This window comes from Drosophila arizonae, chromosome 2, assembly GCF_054131065.1.
Source record: "Drosophila arizonae isolate 15081-1271.41 chromosome 2, UAZ_ARI_1.0, whole genome shotgun sequence".
NCBI lineage: Eukaryota > Metazoa > Arthropoda > Insecta > Diptera > Drosophilidae > Drosophila > Drosophila arizonae.
The window spans coordinates 32,380,433-32,399,156 of record NC_142922.1 but is presented as its reverse complement, the minus strand read 5'-3'; the positions used below and the strand labels follow the sequence as shown (position 1 = coordinate 32,399,156).

The following is an 18,724-nucleotide window of genomic DNA, read 5'->3' as shown; positions in this document are numbered from 1 at the left end:
TGTTTCACTATAGAATATATTTCAAATTGAAAGCCACAAGTATGGTTATTATTAAATATTAAAGAAGAACCTAAAATGATTGTTTTTAATCAACTGATGAACTTGATCATCTTCACTATTTCTTCATAGTGGAATTTTCACTCCCGTCCATCCCAATGCAAAGAGAAGCGCACACCATTCGCTTTTTGAAATAATTCAACTATTATCTAGATTATTAAAATATTTTCATTTTTTCGGATATTATTACATATATGAAATACGATTCCCAGAAGCTGAGAGAGAGATCAGCAGAATAAAAGACATCAAAATTTTTGAGGAATAGTTAATGCACTTTATAATTAGGTTTGTATATGATATAAACACAAATCACAAATTCGCTTGTATTTAATATTTTATTTCGTTGTTCTTACAAATAGAAATTTTATTTAATTCTTATGAGAAAAAGAAACAAACATAATAAATTAATTTAATAGTTAAATATATGCCAAAAGATTTAAGCTATTTAATACATCTAAAACTCGTTAGTTCTATAGACTTATTGCATTTGGTTTTTATACACAGTCAATGATGGTTGTGTTGCGACATTAAAACTAATTAGAAGTTGTAATAATTTCATAGGTATTATTGCTTGAGTACAATTTGAAGATTAAACTTGCAATTGTTATCAAATCTTGCCCGGTTAACGTAATTCAAGGGATGGGACTCGCTTTTTAAGGACGATCTAAGAACTAGAAGTACTTTAAAATTATCTACAGTGGTAGTTCCGGAATTGACTATTGATCCGCATCGCTATGGACCGAGGTGCTGGCCGTACTGCTCTTATCGGGACTGTGGGATCTGCTGTTAGCCGGACTAGAGACTTTGGAAGCACACGACCGCACCGACAGGTCTTCTGGCTCGCTGTCGTAAAAACTTTCTTTGGAAGACTCACTATGAACGGAAGGACTTAGCCTCTTCAACAGATCATTCGCTCCGCTTGCTCCAGGCTCCATTGCTCCAGGTAGGCCATAGCCCTCGACCGTAGGATGCATGGACGCAGCAGCGGCTGCGGCGAATGCAAAGAAATTCAAACTCGCGCTGAACATTTTACACCAATCCAGGAGAGCTCCCTGCCCCTGGCCATCGCCATCAGCCATAGGAATTTGTGTAGAGTTCACAGCTGCTTGGCTGGGCTGAGCCTCGAAGATTGGCTGCAGCATAGAAGGAAGCGCCGCCTGGCTGTTGTTGTTGTTGTTGTTGTTGGTGCTGTTGCTGCTGACAATTGGAGTTGCTGTTGTTGTGGTTGTTGTTGTTGTGGGTGTAAAAGCACAGTCAATGTCATTGTTGTTATTATCGTTGATGTATTGTGTTTGGGTGGGCGATGGACTGTGCTTGGCTGGATCCTTTGCCCAGTTCTTCACGCTTAGCAAGGGACTATTCAACTTCTTGGCTTCGTCCAGCGTGGTGGTGCAGTCCGGTTTCGGATTCGGTATGCTGCTCGGCTCCGTGAAGTTAACTTTGGGTGACAGCTTGGAGTTGAAGAGGGCCAATAAGTTCAGCTGATGCACCATGTTGTTGGTTGAGTAGCCCGGCAGTGATGAAACCGAATCTTTGCTGGCGGCGTGAGCATCCGTTATCTGCTGTATGGCCTCGGGGTGCAAGCTCTTCTGTTTGATAAACTCGACCAAGGCGAACTTCTCCAGCAACGCCTCGTTGTGAGTTGTGTAGGCCATCGCCTGGCAGGGCAAACCGCCGATGCCGAGATCGTCATAACTGGGAATTGTTGCGAATTTCGGGGGCAGCAATTGTAGCTCAAATTTGGCGCGTTTTTCCGGAGGTGTGTCCAGGCTCGCCAGACCCAGGTTGTCCGATCCCAACTGACGGCACATGAATCTTAACTTTTGCTCATTCTTACACCAACCACGAAGCGTTGATTCCGGAACTCCTATGTCCCTCGAAACACTGGCTTTTGTCTCGCCATTATGAATTCTTTGAATTGCCCGCACTTTATCGTTCGGCGTTAAGTTTCGCAGTGGCCGCTTGCCCCGTGTACTCATACGAATATTCATATGCTGGTAGGCTGATATGTCCATTTTGAAATTTCAATTTCAATTTCAATTTCAATTTCAATTGACCGCAAACGGTAGCGATGAATTCTGTGCGCGCTGCTTTTGATTTTACACGAATAAACTGGCAACTGCGATTGCTGCGACAATTGGTGTTCACTCTTCGGATTAACAGAAGGATGTGATTTTAATTCGGCAAGCGTTGTCCTGTCGAAGCCGTGCGTGCTCCAAAGCGAGTTCAACACGTTTGCGGCGAAGAGCGCAAAAACATGCACACGCCTGTGAATGAGTGTGTGTGTAAGTGTGTGTATGTGTATGTACGTGTGCGTGTGTGTACATAAACGGATGACCATTTACCAACACACTCTCAGGCCCACGTGCTCATGCTCTCTCTCGGAGAACAGGCGCGAGAGAAGCGCAGCAACAAGAACAACGAAAGAGCAGTTTACCACCTCAACAACTTGTTACTCTGTCGAGCAGAGTTCGCCTCGCGCACGCTCTGTGCGGCACGTCAGAATGGGAACAGAGGCGACAAATAAGACAAAGGTAGTAAAACTCTTGATTTGGGTACGGTTTGCGTTACCCCTCTCTCAGCTGATTTGTCTTAAGAGCCAAGATTCTTTTGTCCATTCGCCGACAAAATGTATATGAATATGCATATATTTATATATCTATATGTATATATACATATGTGCATATATTAAAATATATATATATATAATAAATAAATAAATAAAACGTTTTTCCAGCTAATAATAAATCAAATGTTTAGTTAAAGTATTTGTTTTCATATAATTAATATAAATGCATTTTAAAAGCCAATAACCTTTCATTTATATGTAGCCAAACAACGGTATCAGAAAAAAAACTATAAATATATAAATCAATTTTTTTATGTACAAAATATAACCTTAAATTTTATTTTTTTTTTTTTTTAATATTTTTCGCCGATTAACAGTTGAATCAATTTTTCTTAAATGACTCGTTAAAAAAAAAAAAAAAAAAAAAAAGAAAAAAAAATAAAAAAAAAAATGCGATCACATATTCACAGTACTACATTTTAAACTTAGCACTGTATTTAAATCTTTGCTTCTGATATGAAAGACTCTAATGTGATTTTGCAGAGCTCTAATATTCCTTCTGATATAATTTATATTTAATAAAAAAAAAATCATATATGATGCCTATATGCAATAAGTATATAATACTTTATAATAGAATATTTTTTGGTATTTACTTCACTATCTTTGAAAGATTAAATTGTAGTTTAATATGAACCACATTAAGAAATTTGGGAATAATTGTAAAAATACAAACTGGTAAAATATTACAATTAGAAATGCCTGAATATTTATTTATGTCAACTTATGGAAAGTCTTCTTTCCCATATCTGAGAACGATCTTACATTATTTTACCCAAATAAATAACTCCATATATCCTTCTTTCTGTCTTAAATGAAATATATAGAAATACATAAATTTTCAAAGTGAGCCACCGATGCTTTTGACTATTTACTTATCTGCTATTTTACAAGCATTCTTTCAAATAATATTATTATTTTCTTGAAGAACTTATTCATTAATTAATGAATAATTTGACTAATAAAGCACAAATGGAAAGTGGTTGGCACTATATGAATTTCTGCTGTTCGTCGTCGATAATGGGGATGATCCTCATTCCCTACCTCTACCGTACCTCGTGCTGCTAGTACATAAGATGCTATCAATTCTTCATCTTCAAGATTTATTATATTAAAGTATTTCGATTGACTGGATTCAACAATTCAATATGTCTATAAAACCACCATTTCAAATACCACAGAGATCTGTATTTTTCATTTTTTAGTTTGAATTGAATGCAAATGTTCATAAATAACTTATTATTTGTATCTGTTAGGCATTCAATAGACACGCCATTTAAAATGCGCGCCCCGAAAGAAACCTTGATTTTGATATCAATAGCAGAACTGTTTGTTAACATTAACAGTAACGGAATTGGTCTTTGCCACTATCCATTTGGTTGTAAAGTGAGTCTATTTATCAAACGTACCGATTCATTTAAAATTAAAAAAATCTGGTGAACTTCTTCCTTTAATATTTTTATCCTCATATCATATCAAGATTTAAAATTGATATCGCACGTATAAAGTCATTCCAATATACGATAGCTTGATAAATAAATCGATAGTCAAAGTCTATCGCATTTACTCATTTTGCACTGTAAGCCAATACTTTAATTTATAATGCTCAAATATATATTTTTTTTTCTACCTTTGCTTTATTATATATATAGTTTTCTACCTTTGCTTACAAATTGTAAGTAATTCTATCTCTAACAGAACCACCACAAAGAAATTCATAAAACAAGATATAGTTTTTGCCTTTTAGCACACTGTTTCGCACAGAACATGTTAATCCCGCTAAATATTTTGTTATTGAGTTCCGCAAAATTTAAACGTTTTAAAACGTTTCAAATTCATAATGGATTTGGAAAATAATAACAATACAGTGGTACCTGACTTCAAAAAGGAAGACGTTGATAAAAAACGCTCAGCGCCCGACGAAGATAATGATGGCGTTGCGAATATCAAGAGATTGAAACTCAGCGGCAAGGCTACAAAAGTGGATAACGCACATGTGCCTGAGAATAACAAAAAAACTGTGGCGCAGAGTCCAAAAAAGCGTATAGAACTGAGTAATAGCAAGCCCAGGATCAATAAAAATGAGGCGTTTATCTTTGGCAACTATAGGCATTATTATGGCAAGCGCATTCTGGACACAGACTTCCATGATATACGCTTAGATGTGCTGGCCATGCAGCCGGAGTTGTTTCGAGGCAAACAGCTGCTCGACATTGGCTGTAACTCCGGTCACTTCTCTCTGGAAATAGCCAAGAAATTTGAGGTGAGGAGCCTGGTTGGCCTGGACATCGATCGCGCCCTGACATCTGAGGCCCAACTATCCGTCAATCTGCTCAAGCGTTCCAGTAATATTTCAGCAGCGACGGCTGCTGGCAAATTTCCATACAATGTAAAATTTGTGCATGGCAACTTTGTGCTAGCCGACGATGTCCTACTTGAGATCGAGCGACCACAATTCGATGTCATACTCTGCCTCTCTGTCACCAAGTGGATACACCTCAACTTCTGTGATGCGGGGCTGAAGCAGGCCTTTCGACGGATGTACCTGCTTCTGCATCCAGGTGGCAAGCTGATACTAGAGCCGCAGGCATTCGATACCTACAAGCGACGCAAAAAGCTAACGGTTAGTGAAACAGATATACGAGTCTATAGCTAATTCTGAGAATAAACGTTGCCATTTCGTTCGTTTTGCAGGAGAGCATAAGGAAGAACTACGAGGCCATTCAATTCAAGCCTGATCAGTTCACAAGCTACCTACTCAGCCAGGAAGTTGGATTTGCCGACATGCAGCTGATGGGCGTTCCAGCGCACTGCCAAGCAGGCTTCAAGCGCCCCATACTGATATTTAGTAAAGTCTAATCTAGTCTATCCACTTTAGCATTTAAGTAAGGAATTAAAACAATTGAATGCTCAATTTTCACTCCGTGCGTTGCTTTTTATTGGGCGATGGCAACTGCTCCAGTATGGCGGGCATCTTCTCCAGCAGCTGTTCAGCACTTAATGTAAAGTCGCTGTCTGCCCACAGCAAACGCAGTTCATTTAGAACCACGCCCACTTGTTTACCCGCCAGGCCGTACGGCTTCAGTGTGTTGCCATTTATGGGTAAGCTAGGCATCTGCCACTCCTTCAACTGCGCAAACAGCTCCAGTTTGTTTGCGTATTTTAGTAACTGCTCAACGTAATCCCGCTTAGCATAGGGCTGAAGACACAATTTTTGATAGTCCCGTAGACAAACATATTCGGAGTTCACCTGAAACGGAAAAATTATATTATTTTCAATCGTTGTCATTTTTATTGTATGTATTACTCTCTCCCGCTGCTGAGTGATGAACAAAGCAAGATCCCGTTCATAGGCGCTCAGCTTCAGGCGCTCGTGCAGCTTCATGGCCTGCTCGCTGCTATGCAACAGCCCAATCAAATATAAGATTGGGTAATGTGGCTCATGAAAGTGCTTGAGATCGACGCACACTCGCTCGAATTCTTCAAGATTCGGATGAATAGGGAGACCGCATTGCTGAAGCAGTCCGCAATTGTTCATTTCTAGTATCAGCTCGCGATTAAAGTTGCCAACTACAATCTTCTGCAGCTCTGCCCAAATGCGTTCTCCACTGATCCGGGCCAGACCCTCGGCATTGGCCTTGATAGCCGCCAGCGTTGCCTTGTCATGACAGTCCGGTCTCTCAGCGATGCGACCATAGAATCGAAAGTAGCGAAGAATGCGTAGGTAATCCTCCTTGATACGCACATCGGCATCGCCTACGAAAACGACGCGACGTTGCTGCAAATCCTCGTAGCCGTAAAAGTAATCGTAGACTGTCCCATCGAAGCCGAGGAACATAGAATTGATGGTCAAGTCACGACGATTGGCATCCAGTTGCCAGTCGGTGGTAAAGACAACGTCCGCATGACGTCCATCTGTGCGCACATCAATGCGCAGCGTTGTAACCTCGAAATTCTCTTTGTTGTGGATGCGTGGCGTGATTGTGCCATGCTTTTCGCCCTTGGCATTGATCAGTCGCACCTCCTCCTTGCCGAACATCTCCTTCATCTGCTCTGGAGTGGCAGTTGTCGCAAAGTCAATGTCTTTCGGCTTTATGTTCATTAAAATGTCCCGGACGGCGCCGCCTGCAATGCGCAGTTCGTAGTCATATTTCTTGAACATAGCCACAAGAGCCTCCAGCTCTGGTGTGAATATGCTATGAAACTCAGCGCTGTCCACCTTCTTAATTGCGGGATTCTCACGCATCTTGGGCGGCTTGCCAAGCTGTGATATTATCTCCGACGAAATTTTCGTTGTCTTATTAGCAACTCCGGCTGGCGACGCCATGCGGCACCCAGATGTTGTGTAGTAACAAGAACACTGCCGCAAGCGGGCGGAAACCAATGCAGTGGAACGTGGAAGGGTCAGCAACTTGGCAATCAAACATGTACCATGCATTTAAAAGCTTTGAAGCCCGAATCACAAATTAATAAACTTCAAACGAACTACAAATATCCAAGTGAGCAACGGTATTATGTTAAAGCAGCTGATTACGAATATGTTAAAACAGCTGAAACTCATATTTGATTAACATACATGTTATCCGCTCAACAGCAACAGCTGGCTGTGTTAGTAACGACTGCATCAATAATCGTTATCGAAATAGGATCATTTAAAATCAATTAACTTTTAGGCTTAATCACTAACCATACAAATGGTTTGTGGCTTAATAGATTCACATTCTGTTCGCAATATATATACATAAAGGCATTTTTAAAAATACCGACTTTATAGCGAACATCTACCATTCTCATAAAAATAACTCGCACAATAGTATTTATACACAATTTTTTATTTCTAATATATAATATAATATACATATATATATATATATACATATATATATATATATATATATATATATATATATATATATATATTACCAATTTGCGCAAGTTGCAGTTCCTTTTGCCAATTTCAACAAGCATTTCCACTAAACAGGTTTACATATTGGGTATGCATATACATACATATGGTATTTCAATTTTTGCCTTATTTTAAAACATTATATACATAAATTACGCGCGCGGAAGTAGCAATTCTTAAAAATAACTTTTAAACTTAAATTTACATAATAAAAAGAATTCTCAATCGGTTACAATCTGTGAATTATTTAGACAACATGAAATTTAGCTAATTTCCGTATATATATTTATTTATATATATTTCTCTTTATGTGGGGTTCAGTGTATAACATCTACCAATGTTTAATTATAGAAATCCTTTATTTATTGCAGTATATATGTTTATTAATATAGTTTTGCCCCACTGCTAAAATTCTGGCTCAGTAAAAACAAGCACGAATTTCCATGTATTTTTTCTTATATATAATTAATATTTTCAATTTGTTTCAATATGTATCTTCACGTATGTTAGCTTGAATTTTCAATTTGAACATAATTAAACATCAGAGATGAAAATTAATTTAAAATAGTATGCAATATGATAGAAGCGAATCGTAATGTTGAGAAAACCGACAGAATTATATATGGTCGCCAAATAGATGAAGCTTTCAACTAACATTTAAAATATAGACTATGCTCTGACAGATCTGACAGTTTTTACTCTTTTAGTATATAGCCTAACACACATCAGGAATATATAACGTACCAGAAAGTTCAAATTTATTTTAAAATCGCACTCAGCCCAATGCGATCTTTAGTTATTTGAGCTAAATATTAGTTACATACTTTGTATCGATACTGCCGCAGCAAGCAGTAGCAGTCGATTCAACGATTTACACTGACATTAATTATTTGTAGAATGTCTAATTACTAATATATAATTCTGTGTATATTGTAAAGCATATATATTAGGTATATATTATATATGATTTTCTCTTTTCGTATATTTTTCAAACCTAACAGCCAGTTTATGCAAAAATATTTTTGATGCTCTTCTCGTATTTATTATTGGGTTTTCTTTTTTGTATTATTCAATTAATTCATTTATTCATAGTACGCGTGTGTTTCTATTTAATCCTAATGTTTTTATGTTCTGATTTCTTTTTGTTTTATTTTGTTTTTTTGTTTTTTGTTTTTTTTTTTTTTTTGTTTTTTTAATTTTTTTTTAATATAGTTGCTATTATTTTTTTGTTTTGTTTTTGTAATGTTCTTCTTTTTTTTTTAGTGCATTTCAGTAAAATCGGAGATCGCAGTATCTTGGGTTCAACATAATTTAATGGACGAGTCTCAATGCTATCTGCTGGCTTAGTATTACTCATTAGTTTTCTTGAACAGCATTATAAAGATTATCAACATTATAACCAAATGACTCGAGCTCAATATTCTCATGTTCTGCATTTACACGGCCCTCGTTGTCGTCGTCATCGTCGTCGCCCTCTTGCCCCTCCTCATCACTCGAGGAATAGAGCTGAAGTGCCCGCAGCTGCATTTGCACAAAATGTTAATGTTCCATAAGGGCCGCTAGAATCACAAAATAAACAAAAACTTAACTTTGTACTAGATATTTTGATAAAGAAAAGTGTGAACTTACGCGATGGAGTTCGGCCGGTCTTATTCTCATTGGGCGTGAAATTTAGAAAGTCCCATATCAAAATAGTATCATCATGTGAGCTGCTGACAATTTGAAACTCATCGAATTGAAGACGAAAAACTCTACCAGTATGTTCCTAAATACAATCAACATAAAATCAGTTATGTATATCAATTGCAACAGTCTAGAGGAGTACTTACCACGAGGGTGTTGAGGCACAGTGTATTGGAGGCGGCGCGTGGATCCAGCGCTGCAACCAAATCCCAGACCTTAATTTTACCATCGTAGGCACCACTGACAATGCGCTTCGTATCGAAGCGGATGCAGCGCACCAACTCTTCGTGACCTTCCAGTACGCGCAGGCAAGCTCCGCACTCAATATCCCACAGCCTGTCGAAATGCATATTCAAAATATAAGTACAAATTATTTCAAAATTAACTAGAGCTTTTTCATGCTACCTAATTGAATTGTCGGAGCTGCCGCTAACCACTAGCCGATCCCTGTATTGCAGGCAAGCGATGCCACGCTTGTGGCCATTCAGTGTACGCACAAATTCACAGCTCGATGTCGACCACACTTTGATGGTGCGATCCCCACTGGCAGACACAATATACTTCTCATCAAAGTCCACTACATTTACGGCGGCACGATGGCCGACTAGGACGCGACGCAACGTAATTTCGCTGGGCGAGGTCATGTCCCAGACCGCAATGGAGCGATCTTTAGAACATGTGACCATCATGCCATTGTTAAAACGTAAATGTAGCACCGCCTCACAGTGATGAATCAGCGTATTCACCATATCCCCGGAGTTGACGTCCCATACACGCACCGTGGAATCGCTGGAGCCACTAATGATCACCTTGTCATCATATTGTAAGCACAGAACTGAGCCAGTGTGTCCCATTAGTGTCTGCAGCAATCAGAGATTAAGCGTTAATCGAAGATATTCCAAAATTTAATTGAAAATCGTACCTTGACGCACTGCAAATCCGTCCGATCCCATATCTTAATGGTATTATCCCTTAGGCCGGACACAATCTTTCCATCATCGTACTGCAAGCAATAGACACCTTTTGAGTTCTCGGATCGACAATTAATTCGGCGCAACATGTGCCGTCCAGTCCGCCAGTTGTTCTCTATGCTGTCAATATCCTGAAAATAGCATTAATTAATTAATTTGTCGCTTACATTTTACTTTGTGCTCACATTCATGATTTTGGGGAATAGTTCCCGGTGGAATGAGTGCGGTCTTTGTGTTTGGCCGGGTCGTGGCTTGAACAGATGTTGCATCCAATTGCGACGCTCGGCCAGGCCGCGCCACAGCGAATCAGTGCGCACCTTGCGCTCAATCAGCTTCTTCCACAACATGCCCTCGGAGATGACGCGAAGCCATTCCTTGCACACCAGCTCGGCAGACTTAAGGGACTCGGCATCCAGATACGATAAAATATTCTCGGCAATGTGATCGAGACCCTTTTCTGTTAAGAAATAAGAGACGCAAATATAAATTAGAAAAAGTTTTAAGCTGATATTAAACGGAGCATCATGTGGAAAGATCGACGTGTCATACTTTCAAGTCCTATATCTTTAATAGGCTCTGAAATTTTAAAAAAGATTTTAAGCTATAAGAGTTATATTTTACTGACCCCGCTGAGGAATTTTTGAAAGTTATCTAATCCAGATGATGAATGTACTCGAATGAACATGTTTGTAAGAGATACGTGCAGCTAATGATAGTCGATGACTCATGAAAACTTTCCGTTTGTTCAGCTTGAGTGAGTCTTGCGCTTCTTGAGCACATCCAAGCAAATCAAACAAAAGCAAATGACTAACCTACATATACACATGTCTATATTAAGGTCAACAAGCAGTAATTAGTTTAAGATCCAAGGCATGATTCATTGATGCAACAATATCCAAAGTTACGCTCAAGAACTGCTCTAGACCCACGCGCCACCTACGAGCGCAAGTGAAACGGACGCACCTAACGGCAAGTTAGCAATGGGAAAGGAGATAAAGAGAACTGACAGGGAGCAATCGTCAGATGTCGCATGAGATTTCTGAGCACAGCTATCGGCGGGCAGGAAGGAGAGGAGGAAGGAGAGCCGACCCCGTTGGGTCTGCCGTGAATTGCATAAAGTGCTGCATTTTCCAAACACAATTAAGAATGTGGATAACTCGCAAAGTGACTTTGCAACAGCGACAACGTTGCAAATGCTGAGCTGATGTAGTTCAAGTTGTCGTTGTTATTGTTGCTTCAACGTCGCCTGCCTAACGGCTCGAGTCGCCTGCCTATCCTCAGTCCGGTCGCTCTTACTCTCGCTCTCAAGGTTCATAGTAAGTGTATGAGTACGCCGCCTTCACTGTGCATTACATTGTAAACTGTGGAAGCGCTGCTTGCTCCCGCTCTCTTTCCCATTCCCTCATCCTGCCTAAACATACACAAGCAAAGAAGTCCGACGAGAATTAGTTTCTTACTCTCCTTTGCCTTGCTCTGTCCTAGCTGGGTGTCTTAACTATGTCATAAAATGTGTAACGCCTTGGCAACATGAATTCGGATACTCGCCTAACATGCTTCGCCTGTAATATGTCTCCAAAAATAACCTAAGGACCTCTCAACTCTTAATCTTTTTTCCAAAATAAATAACAATACAATATTCAGATTTAATTTATAAAAAAAACTCAAATATCTTATCATTACGCAACTTCTTTAAAAACAAACATATTTGGGTTTTATTATTTTTGCTCAGTTCATCGATTCAAATACTTAATGTATGACGTTTTGTTTTGTGCGGCTTTTGCTTGTTTTATTTTCATTCTGTTCCGGCAAAGCGCGTTTAATGGAAGCAATGACCTTTCAGTCAACAACATAAGCAGCAGAATCACAGACAGAGGCAGAGGCAGAGGCAGAGGCAGCAACATAGAGCGTCACCTGCGCTGCCCTCCCCCGTTCCGCTGCTCGTACTCTCTAACAGTTGCACGGCAACGGCTGGGGACGAGGATAGACACGGGAAAGGGGAAAAGCAGATTCCATTCGTTCGGTTACCTTCACGTTTCGCAGTTCAACTCTGTTCCTACGCGCTTTTGTGTTTGTTTGTTTCTATTGTTGCCTTTACTTCAGTTGCACTTTTAATCGTCTATCAGTTAGTTATAATCCTCTAGTTTTCAGCTTACAATTTATTTTTAGATAATATATCAATGTACGAAGAAAAAAACATATCAAATATCTATCCTAATAATTTTATGTTGTATATGCTAACATTTACTTAATACATATTTCATACTACAATCGGAAAGGTCAAGATAAGTTTAGTCAATTGTGACTAATTCTACCAATTCATAAGTCTAGTTCTCCAGATTCAAGTAAACTGTTTGTTAATATAAGAACATATGTTTATCTACATTATGAGAAAACAAGAAGAGACTATATATCAGGCTACTTACTTTTTCAGTCTTACTTAATCTCCATTGCTATTCAATATCCAACACATACTATATACTTGGCTCCACTTAAACTGATAAGAAAGGGAATACTGTATTTCTGCTCTTTTTTTAATAAATCGGTGTAACACGCAAAATCAGACAATGTCATATACGTAACTGTAAAATGATTATATATTCCTAACAGAGCGACGAGAGATGAGTGCATTTAGTGTGTATGAACGTAGCAACATGAAAAAGTAAGAGTGCTGCAGTGAAGACTGCTCGACTAGAAGATACTTTGATCCGTTGGAGAGCCAATCAAACTCAAACTTTTAAGAAATGATAATAGCATTAATAAATCTAGTTTTTACAGAAAAATACTAAATTATATTGAAGTTTCTAGCTTTTGTGAGTGCACTCTCTTCGGACAGACGTACTGGTCAGATCAAGACTATTATATATATATGGGGTCTGACTTCCCCTATCTATCATATTCTGATTTCCCATTTTCAAAGGGTTCAAGATATAGAGTGTATGTACGTATAATATATGAATACGTGCACAAGGAGCTATGATCGGTTGGAACGAGAGGCTCTCTCCCAGTCTCGATTAGAGCACTCTTACCTTACTCTATTCAATTTACTACTTACTTGGCAGCAGTGTGATAAAGTCGCGCTGTAGCATCGGCTTCAAGTAGGCATTGATCTGTCCGTGCTGATAGTGACACATGCGCGATAGCAGCTGCTCGACAAAGTCCACCTGTCCGGCTTCGCTCCACTGTGTGAAGTACTGAAAGCAAACATCCCGCTCTGTTTGATATGTGGGTGATGAATCTTTCTTGCGCACCGGATCGTACAGCATTGTGGTTGTGAACTATATACGGAACAAAGGGAAAGAAAACAGAGCAAAAAGTTATCATAAAGTCGAGGTTACAGCTTAGGCAATACGCATAACACACATATGTAACTCTACCCAGGTCAGCGGACAGCGACGTCGGTTGGGAACTGGAATGTAGGTAACCCTTGCACTTGGCAGTGATATTACCAAATGCCGACTTAAGCTAAGTGGAAGTTGAAGTTGAAGTTGCGCAACTCGAAGATGAAATAACGAAGGCTTTTGTGTTTCAATTACCCTATAAGCTGAACTCGAAATCTTGGCTTCATTGTTCTAGTACTACTGAAAGACATTCACAATTACAGGTGAGGACAAGCTCAAGACCTACCTGGTCAACAAAAATTATAACAATTTTATTTTTCTTATGTATTCCCAATATTACAAATTGTTACTTGAAAAACAATGAAGAGCAGATAAACTTGTTCTCTTTCTGAATTATTCTGCTTTGCTAGTGGATCTACCCAACCTTCTTTCAATTTGTAAAACTCGTTTACTTATTCCATTTACTTTGTATGTTACTGATTTGAAATTAAATTTTTGTCGTAACAATTCCCTTTTTATCGATTATAAATCTTATTCAAATTCACGAATAAAAATATATATCTCGTACATCTTTAGCCTCCTAATCTTACCATATTCCAATTTGTAATTTAAAATAAAGCCATCAATGAATGTGTGAACTATATTTTGCAGATCATATGCTGAAAGTTTCATTAAAAGCCGTTGGCTAAGCGCGTTTTCGATACCTGTACATACATTTATACATACATACATTTAAACACCTTCAGGTGTTTTTCCGGTGAAAGAATACACAAATGTTAATTGCGAATCACAATTGCCGATGAATCGGTTTGTACTTTCAGCCGCTTCTTTAGCTTATGCCATATAGATCTGCATGGCGCTATAGCAGTGGCGTAGTCTCCGATTTGCAGCTGATTGCTCGAGCAGTGAAAAGGTGTTGATCGCATTGAGTTAAGTGTTTTTCATCTCATTTTACAAATATGACATTTCATTGAGAAACTGCAAGCTCGAATGACGGTAATTCTCTTATTTTATTTTCCAACGAAAATGTTTATCAACTTTAAATTTCAATCTACCTTAATATTTATTGAAAATCATATATTTATTAGAACACATATATTTATGTATATTAAAGAGTTTTCTTCTCACTATTTATTTAATTTAATTATTTTTAATTTTATATAAGGGGGAAGAAACTGAAAGCGATGTGATTCGTGTATATATTTATAAAAATATAATATAAACCTTTTAGTGCATGATCAGTGTTCATTTAGTCGAAATGTAGTAATATTAATACATTGACTATATAGACCCTGTCTATACAGGTGTGTATTTGTGTGACTAAACAATTGTTTGCATTTGCTTTAATGTGAGCATAAGACTTGTGACTGTGTGGTCGTGTGGCCGTGTGGGCGTGGCCAACGGCTTTAATTAACAGCATATTGTATTTGCCGTAGTTTGCATTAAAAGTAAAGTTAAAATCACTTATTAGGTTAGTTTGCTTATGACTTTTGGAGCGTTTGGCCTGAAGTTGCTGTTTGACTGAAGTTGCTAGTGAAGCTAACAATTATTTTTCGACTTGCAAACAAACAAAGAACTTTTTGGTTTTCTTATGTGGGTCAAGAAACTGCTTGAGTATGTGGACTCACTAAGCCACATACGTTGTAGACAAGGAAGACTTAACTAGAGGTGGGGAGAGATATTGGATATGTAACTTTCATCTGTTTCGTTAGGGTCTTAGTTAAATATTCATATTACATCTAATGCTCCAGGCTGCCCCTGGGACAGAATTGATAAATACTGCACAACTGATACGGCTGACATCAAAGACGAAAAACTATTTCTATAACTATGCACCGTTATTTATTGTTCTTTTTATACCCTGAGAACCCATTGAAAATGGGAAATCAGGGTATAATGGTTTTCTTAAAAGTATGTAACGGGCAGAAGGAGGCGTGGTAGATCCCACAAAGTATATATATTCTTGATCAGGGCGACGAGCTGAGTCGATTTAGCCCTGTCCGTCTGTCTGTCCATCCGTCCGTCCGTATGTATGAACGCGTCGATCTCAGAAGATAAGAGCTAGAGGTAGAGATTTTTTCCTAGGTACGTGTATATCACGCGCATGTCGAGCGTTTCTCTAAATATCTAACTAGTCCCGATATTTTATTATCGATTAAAATCCTTATCGAAAAGTAGTTTTATAATTATATCTCCTACACCTTTATAGATACAAACTTTGAATGTAGACTTATATGTATTTTATATAATTTCGGTTTTTGTCAAAATGTAACCCCCACCCCAAAAGACGTATTTTAAATACTAGAGACTTGTACTTTGGCACATACATGCATTTTATCATTCTGATTAAGATCTAATAGTCTCATGGAGATAGTCCATCGAAAAGTAAAGTTATTAAACAATTAATGCAGTCCATGCGTGTTTATGCGTGCATGCCTATGTGTGTGTTTCTTGTGTATGCAGAGAGGCGCGAATAATTATTGAAATATAAATTCTTATAAGGGTTCAGGAGATTTCGTAGTCGAGCAGTCTCGACTAGAACTTTCTCACTTGTTAATCAATGTTTTTACATTAAAAATAACGATAAGTAGGTAAGAAAAAATGGCTAGGCTAACTCAGTAAGGATATATAGACGAAAAATATTTGTGAATGCTGATTTTTATTATTTCATTTAATAATTTTTTTTTAGTTGATTAAACCAAATGAGATATAAACTGATGTTTTTATATATTTTTAAGTTATCTAAAGCCGGCATTAATCGATTCCATAGATATCAAAGGATCTTACTCTCAAACCTAATGACTATGCCAAACTTATATAGATAATACAGCGAAAGCTTGCACGATCAAAAGTTCAATGTCTCATTTAATTATTCTTTTAGCTTAATATATGTATATAGAGTAAAGTATACTATATATTTATACAATTTCTTTATGTATAAATAAAAACTAGCAAAATAGTTTTTTAATGAAGCACTGGCTGGGCGACATTGATATGTATGTATATTTGTATGTATATTTCAATAGAAAGCAGAAGTACCTGCAGAAGCTTGAAAACAAATCAAGTCATCTATTAATTACAAAAACCCCCACATATATAACTATGACTTCACTGAAAATAGACCGAGCAACAAAAAGTATAAAAGCAAAAGTCAACGATTTACTTTTTTTTATACCAAAATAAAGATAATAAATAGTAAGTAAATTATAAAAAGAACTGGTTTAGCCTTGTATATACACATGTGTGTATTTATCTTTTTAGTGTAGCGAAGAAAAAATAGCTTATGCGCAATTTGGACGCCATCTCACCTTGATGGCAGCTTTCGGGCTTACAACAACAACAACAACAAAGATGACTCAAATGTAACTTAATTGCTGAACGCGTAGATTTTAAGCAAAAATCAACTTTTGACCCAGAAACAGCAACAGCAACAGAAGCAAATAAATTTTTGAAACTCCTATTGACTGCTTCTTAACGTAGGACCGACCTCGCATCTCAATATGTGCACAGATATGTATAATCTGGATTGATGGGATTGAAATACACACTAAATAAAAACAAATGTATAAATATATATATATATATATATATATATATAATTTGTGTACATAAACAAAACTTGAAAGTATCGAAGGCCAATTAACTGCTAATTACAAATATAAGCAGGTGAGCTAAAGCAAATAGCTATCAGGGTCTGCGATACCCTATACGGGCCTCCGATTTAATAAATTAACCTCAGATTGCGAATAAAGTAATTTAATGTGTGTATATATAACTACGATTTACCAAAAAATTGTTAGAGAAATTTACAAATATAAATTGTTGTTGTTCTATTGATTTAAAATTTAAAAACTTGTGCTAACACCTGCTTAGATTGCGATTGCTCCGTCATACCCACTTATCAATATTTAATGGGTACACAAAAAAGTATGAATAACTGCGAAATGCTTAAGGTTAAGCATAAAAGAAGAAAAGCTAACAGCAATTTTAATAGAGTGCACGAGTGCAAAATACGTATATGTATATATGTATATATGTATATAGCTATATGTGTGTGTATACAAAAATAAAACACAAATACTCATGCACAGAAATTGTATGAATGTGTATGCATGCATATGCGACACCTTGAACATGATGTATGTATGAATGTATCTATGTATTCATATTGACAAATATACAAACGTATACCTGAAGAATATAAGTTAACGATGTACTTACTGCTTGTGCATTGGAGTTAGTCTCGTCCATTATTTTGTCAGTCTCCATTTTTATCATTGTGTTGTTGTTTTCGCTGTTGTTTTTTGTTGTTGTGTTTGTTAAATGTATGTAGCTGCTTTGACTGCTGATCTGTGAATCACGCACACACGTACTCAGGAATTTTTTTTCGCAATTAAATCAAATAATGTGAGTATATTTAGCACAGAGGTTTTGGACTATAATTTATAATTGGGCATTATTGGTAAGTTTCAAGAAAATTACAAAATTTTGTTTGAGGTTGTCCCTCTACAACAACTCTCTTCTCGGGTGGTGACTTTAGCGCTTTCTCGTTTTTACTCACTTAAAATTTTCATTGCTTATTCGTTCGCGCTTTATATATGTACATGCATATTCACCACGCCGCGCGTTACTGCCTACAACAAATTCATGTTATTCTCTTTGACAAGTCATTCTTTTGTTTGCCAGTTGCAAACCTGCCTTCTCTGTTTGTTTAACACGCTAAAATATTTTTTATCACACCGTGCAGTCGCCCGCAAATGCACGTATTTTTGTGTGACACTAATAAACATAAATTTTTTAATATTTTTTACAATTTTTCTTCACAATTAATCAGCGACGGCACGTAGATGTTAGAGTTGTACCAAATGTTCGCAGATATTCGGACGAACGTCTTTCCGAACTAAATGAGCAAACAAGCTCTAGTTTATTGGTTCCAACTGTTTGTCTAGTTCACCCTATCGATATTATACACTCGTTCATTTCACTTGTTATTTCAGCCTAATTTTAATAGTTACACATTTGATTTAATTAAATATAATTTTTTTATTTAAATATGAAAGATATAGTATGAATAAAACTCAAATTCCATCATTTTATTAAATGTTCATTCAACAGTGATACAGTTGGTTCTTTTCGATAA

General features: G+C 37.3%; 4 protein-coding genes across 7 annotated transcripts; 1 reads left to right on the top strand and 3 right to left on the bottom strand.

Annotated features, from left to right (window-relative positions):
- Positions 1 to 293: 293 nt before the first annotated feature.
- On the bottom strand, positions 294 to 2,278 carry danr (distal antenna-related). Its single transcript, XM_018019266.2, has one exon. It carries the CDS (start codon positions 2,070 to 2,072, stop codon positions 774 to 776), a length of 1,299 nt encoding a protein of 432 aa, XP_017874755.1. The 5' UTR covers positions 2,073 to 2,278; the 3' UTR covers positions 294 to 773.
- Positions 2,279 to 4,240: 1,962 nt separating this feature from the next.
- LOC108621770 (U6 snRNA methylphosphate capping enzyme Amus) lies at positions 4,241 to 5,600 on the top strand. Of its 3 annotated transcripts, none has more exons than XM_089462173.1 (3): positions 4,241 to 4,361; positions 4,420 to 5,309; positions 5,381 to 5,600. In XM_089462173.1, exons 2-3 carry the CDS (start codon positions 4,527 to 4,529, stop codon positions 5,543 to 5,545), a joined length of 948 nt encoding a protein of 315 aa, XP_089318299.1. In that variant the 5' UTR covers positions 4,241 to 4,361; positions 4,420 to 4,526; the 3' UTR covers positions 5,546 to 5,600. The 3 variants fall into 3 exon arrangements, with proteins under 3 accessions (XP_089318299.1, XP_089318300.1, XP_017874756.1); XM_089462174.1 differs by having other exon boundaries at positions 4,269 to 4,361; positions 4,434 to 5,309; XM_018019267.2 differs by having other exon boundaries at positions 4,292 to 5,309.
- LOC108621766 (CCA tRNA nucleotidyltransferase 1, mitochondrial) lies at positions 5,597 to 7,237 on the bottom strand. Its single transcript, XM_018019264.2, has 2 exons — positions 5,994 to 7,237; positions 5,597 to 5,936 (listed from the first exon to the last, which is right to left on the bottom strand). Exons 1-2 carry the CDS (start codon positions 7,122 to 7,124, stop codon positions 5,604 to 5,606), a joined length of 1,464 nt encoding a protein of 487 aa, XP_017874753.1. The 5' UTR covers positions 7,125 to 7,237; the 3' UTR covers positions 5,597 to 5,603.
- A 793-nt stretch (positions 7,238 to 8,030) lies between these two features.
- On the bottom strand, positions 8,031 to 18,537 carry slmb (beta-transducin repeat containing E3 ubiquitin protein ligase slmb). 2 transcript variants are annotated; one of them, XM_018019262.2, is made up of 8 exons: positions 17,806 to 18,537; positions 13,299 to 13,521; positions 10,432 to 10,703; positions 10,198 to 10,377; positions 9,681 to 10,135; positions 9,422 to 9,611; positions 9,222 to 9,357; positions 8,031 to 9,151 (listed from the first exon to the last, which is right to left on the bottom strand). In XM_018019262.2, the coding sequence occupies exons 1-8, from the start codon at positions 17,860 to 17,862 to the stop codon at positions 9,132 to 9,134; spliced, it is 1,533 nt and encodes a 510-aa protein (XP_017874751.1). In that variant the 5' UTR covers positions 17,863 to 18,537; the 3' UTR covers positions 8,031 to 9,131. The 2 variants fall into 2 exon arrangements, with proteins under 2 accessions (XP_017874751.1, XP_089318297.1); XM_089462171.1 differs by lacking the exon at positions 17,806 to 18,537 and adding an exon at positions 13,607 to 13,854.
- Positions 18,538 to 18,724: the final 187 nt, after the last annotated feature.

Excerpts from the sequence above, each read along its gene's own strand:
- LOC108621766 (XM_018019264.2), bottom strand. The coding sequence starts at position 7,124 with ATGCATGGTACATGTTTGATTGCCAAGTTGCTGACCCTTCCACGTTCC. Across the intron at positions 5,937-5,993 it reads TCACTCAGCAGCGGGAGAGA|GTGAACTCCGAATATGTTTG; the intron begins GTAATACATACA and ends TTTCCGTTTCAG.
- slmb (XM_018019262.2), bottom strand. The coding sequence starts at position 17,862 with ATGATAAAAATGGAGACTGACAAAATAATGGACGAGACTAACTCCAAT. Across the intron at positions 13,522-17,805 it reads CTAACTCCAATGCACAAGCA|TTCACAACCACAATGCTGTA; the intron begins GTAAGTACATCG and ends TTCCGTATATAG. Across the intron at positions 9,612-9,680 it reads AGCTCCGACAATTCAATTAG|GCTGTGGGATATTGAGTGCG; the intron begins GTAGCATGAAAA and ends GCATTTCGACAG.
- LOC108621770 (XM_089462173.1), top strand. The coding sequence starts at position 4,527 with ATGGATTTGGAAAATAATAACAATACAGTGGTACCTGACTTCAAAAAG. Across the intron at positions 5,310-5,380 it reads AGCGACGCAAAAAGCTAACG|GAGAGCATAAGGAAGAACTA; the intron begins GTTAGTGAAACA and ends TTCGTTTTGCAG.
- danr (XM_018019266.2), bottom strand. The coding sequence starts at position 2,072 with ATGGACATATCAGCCTACCAGCATATGAATATTCGTATGAGTACACGG.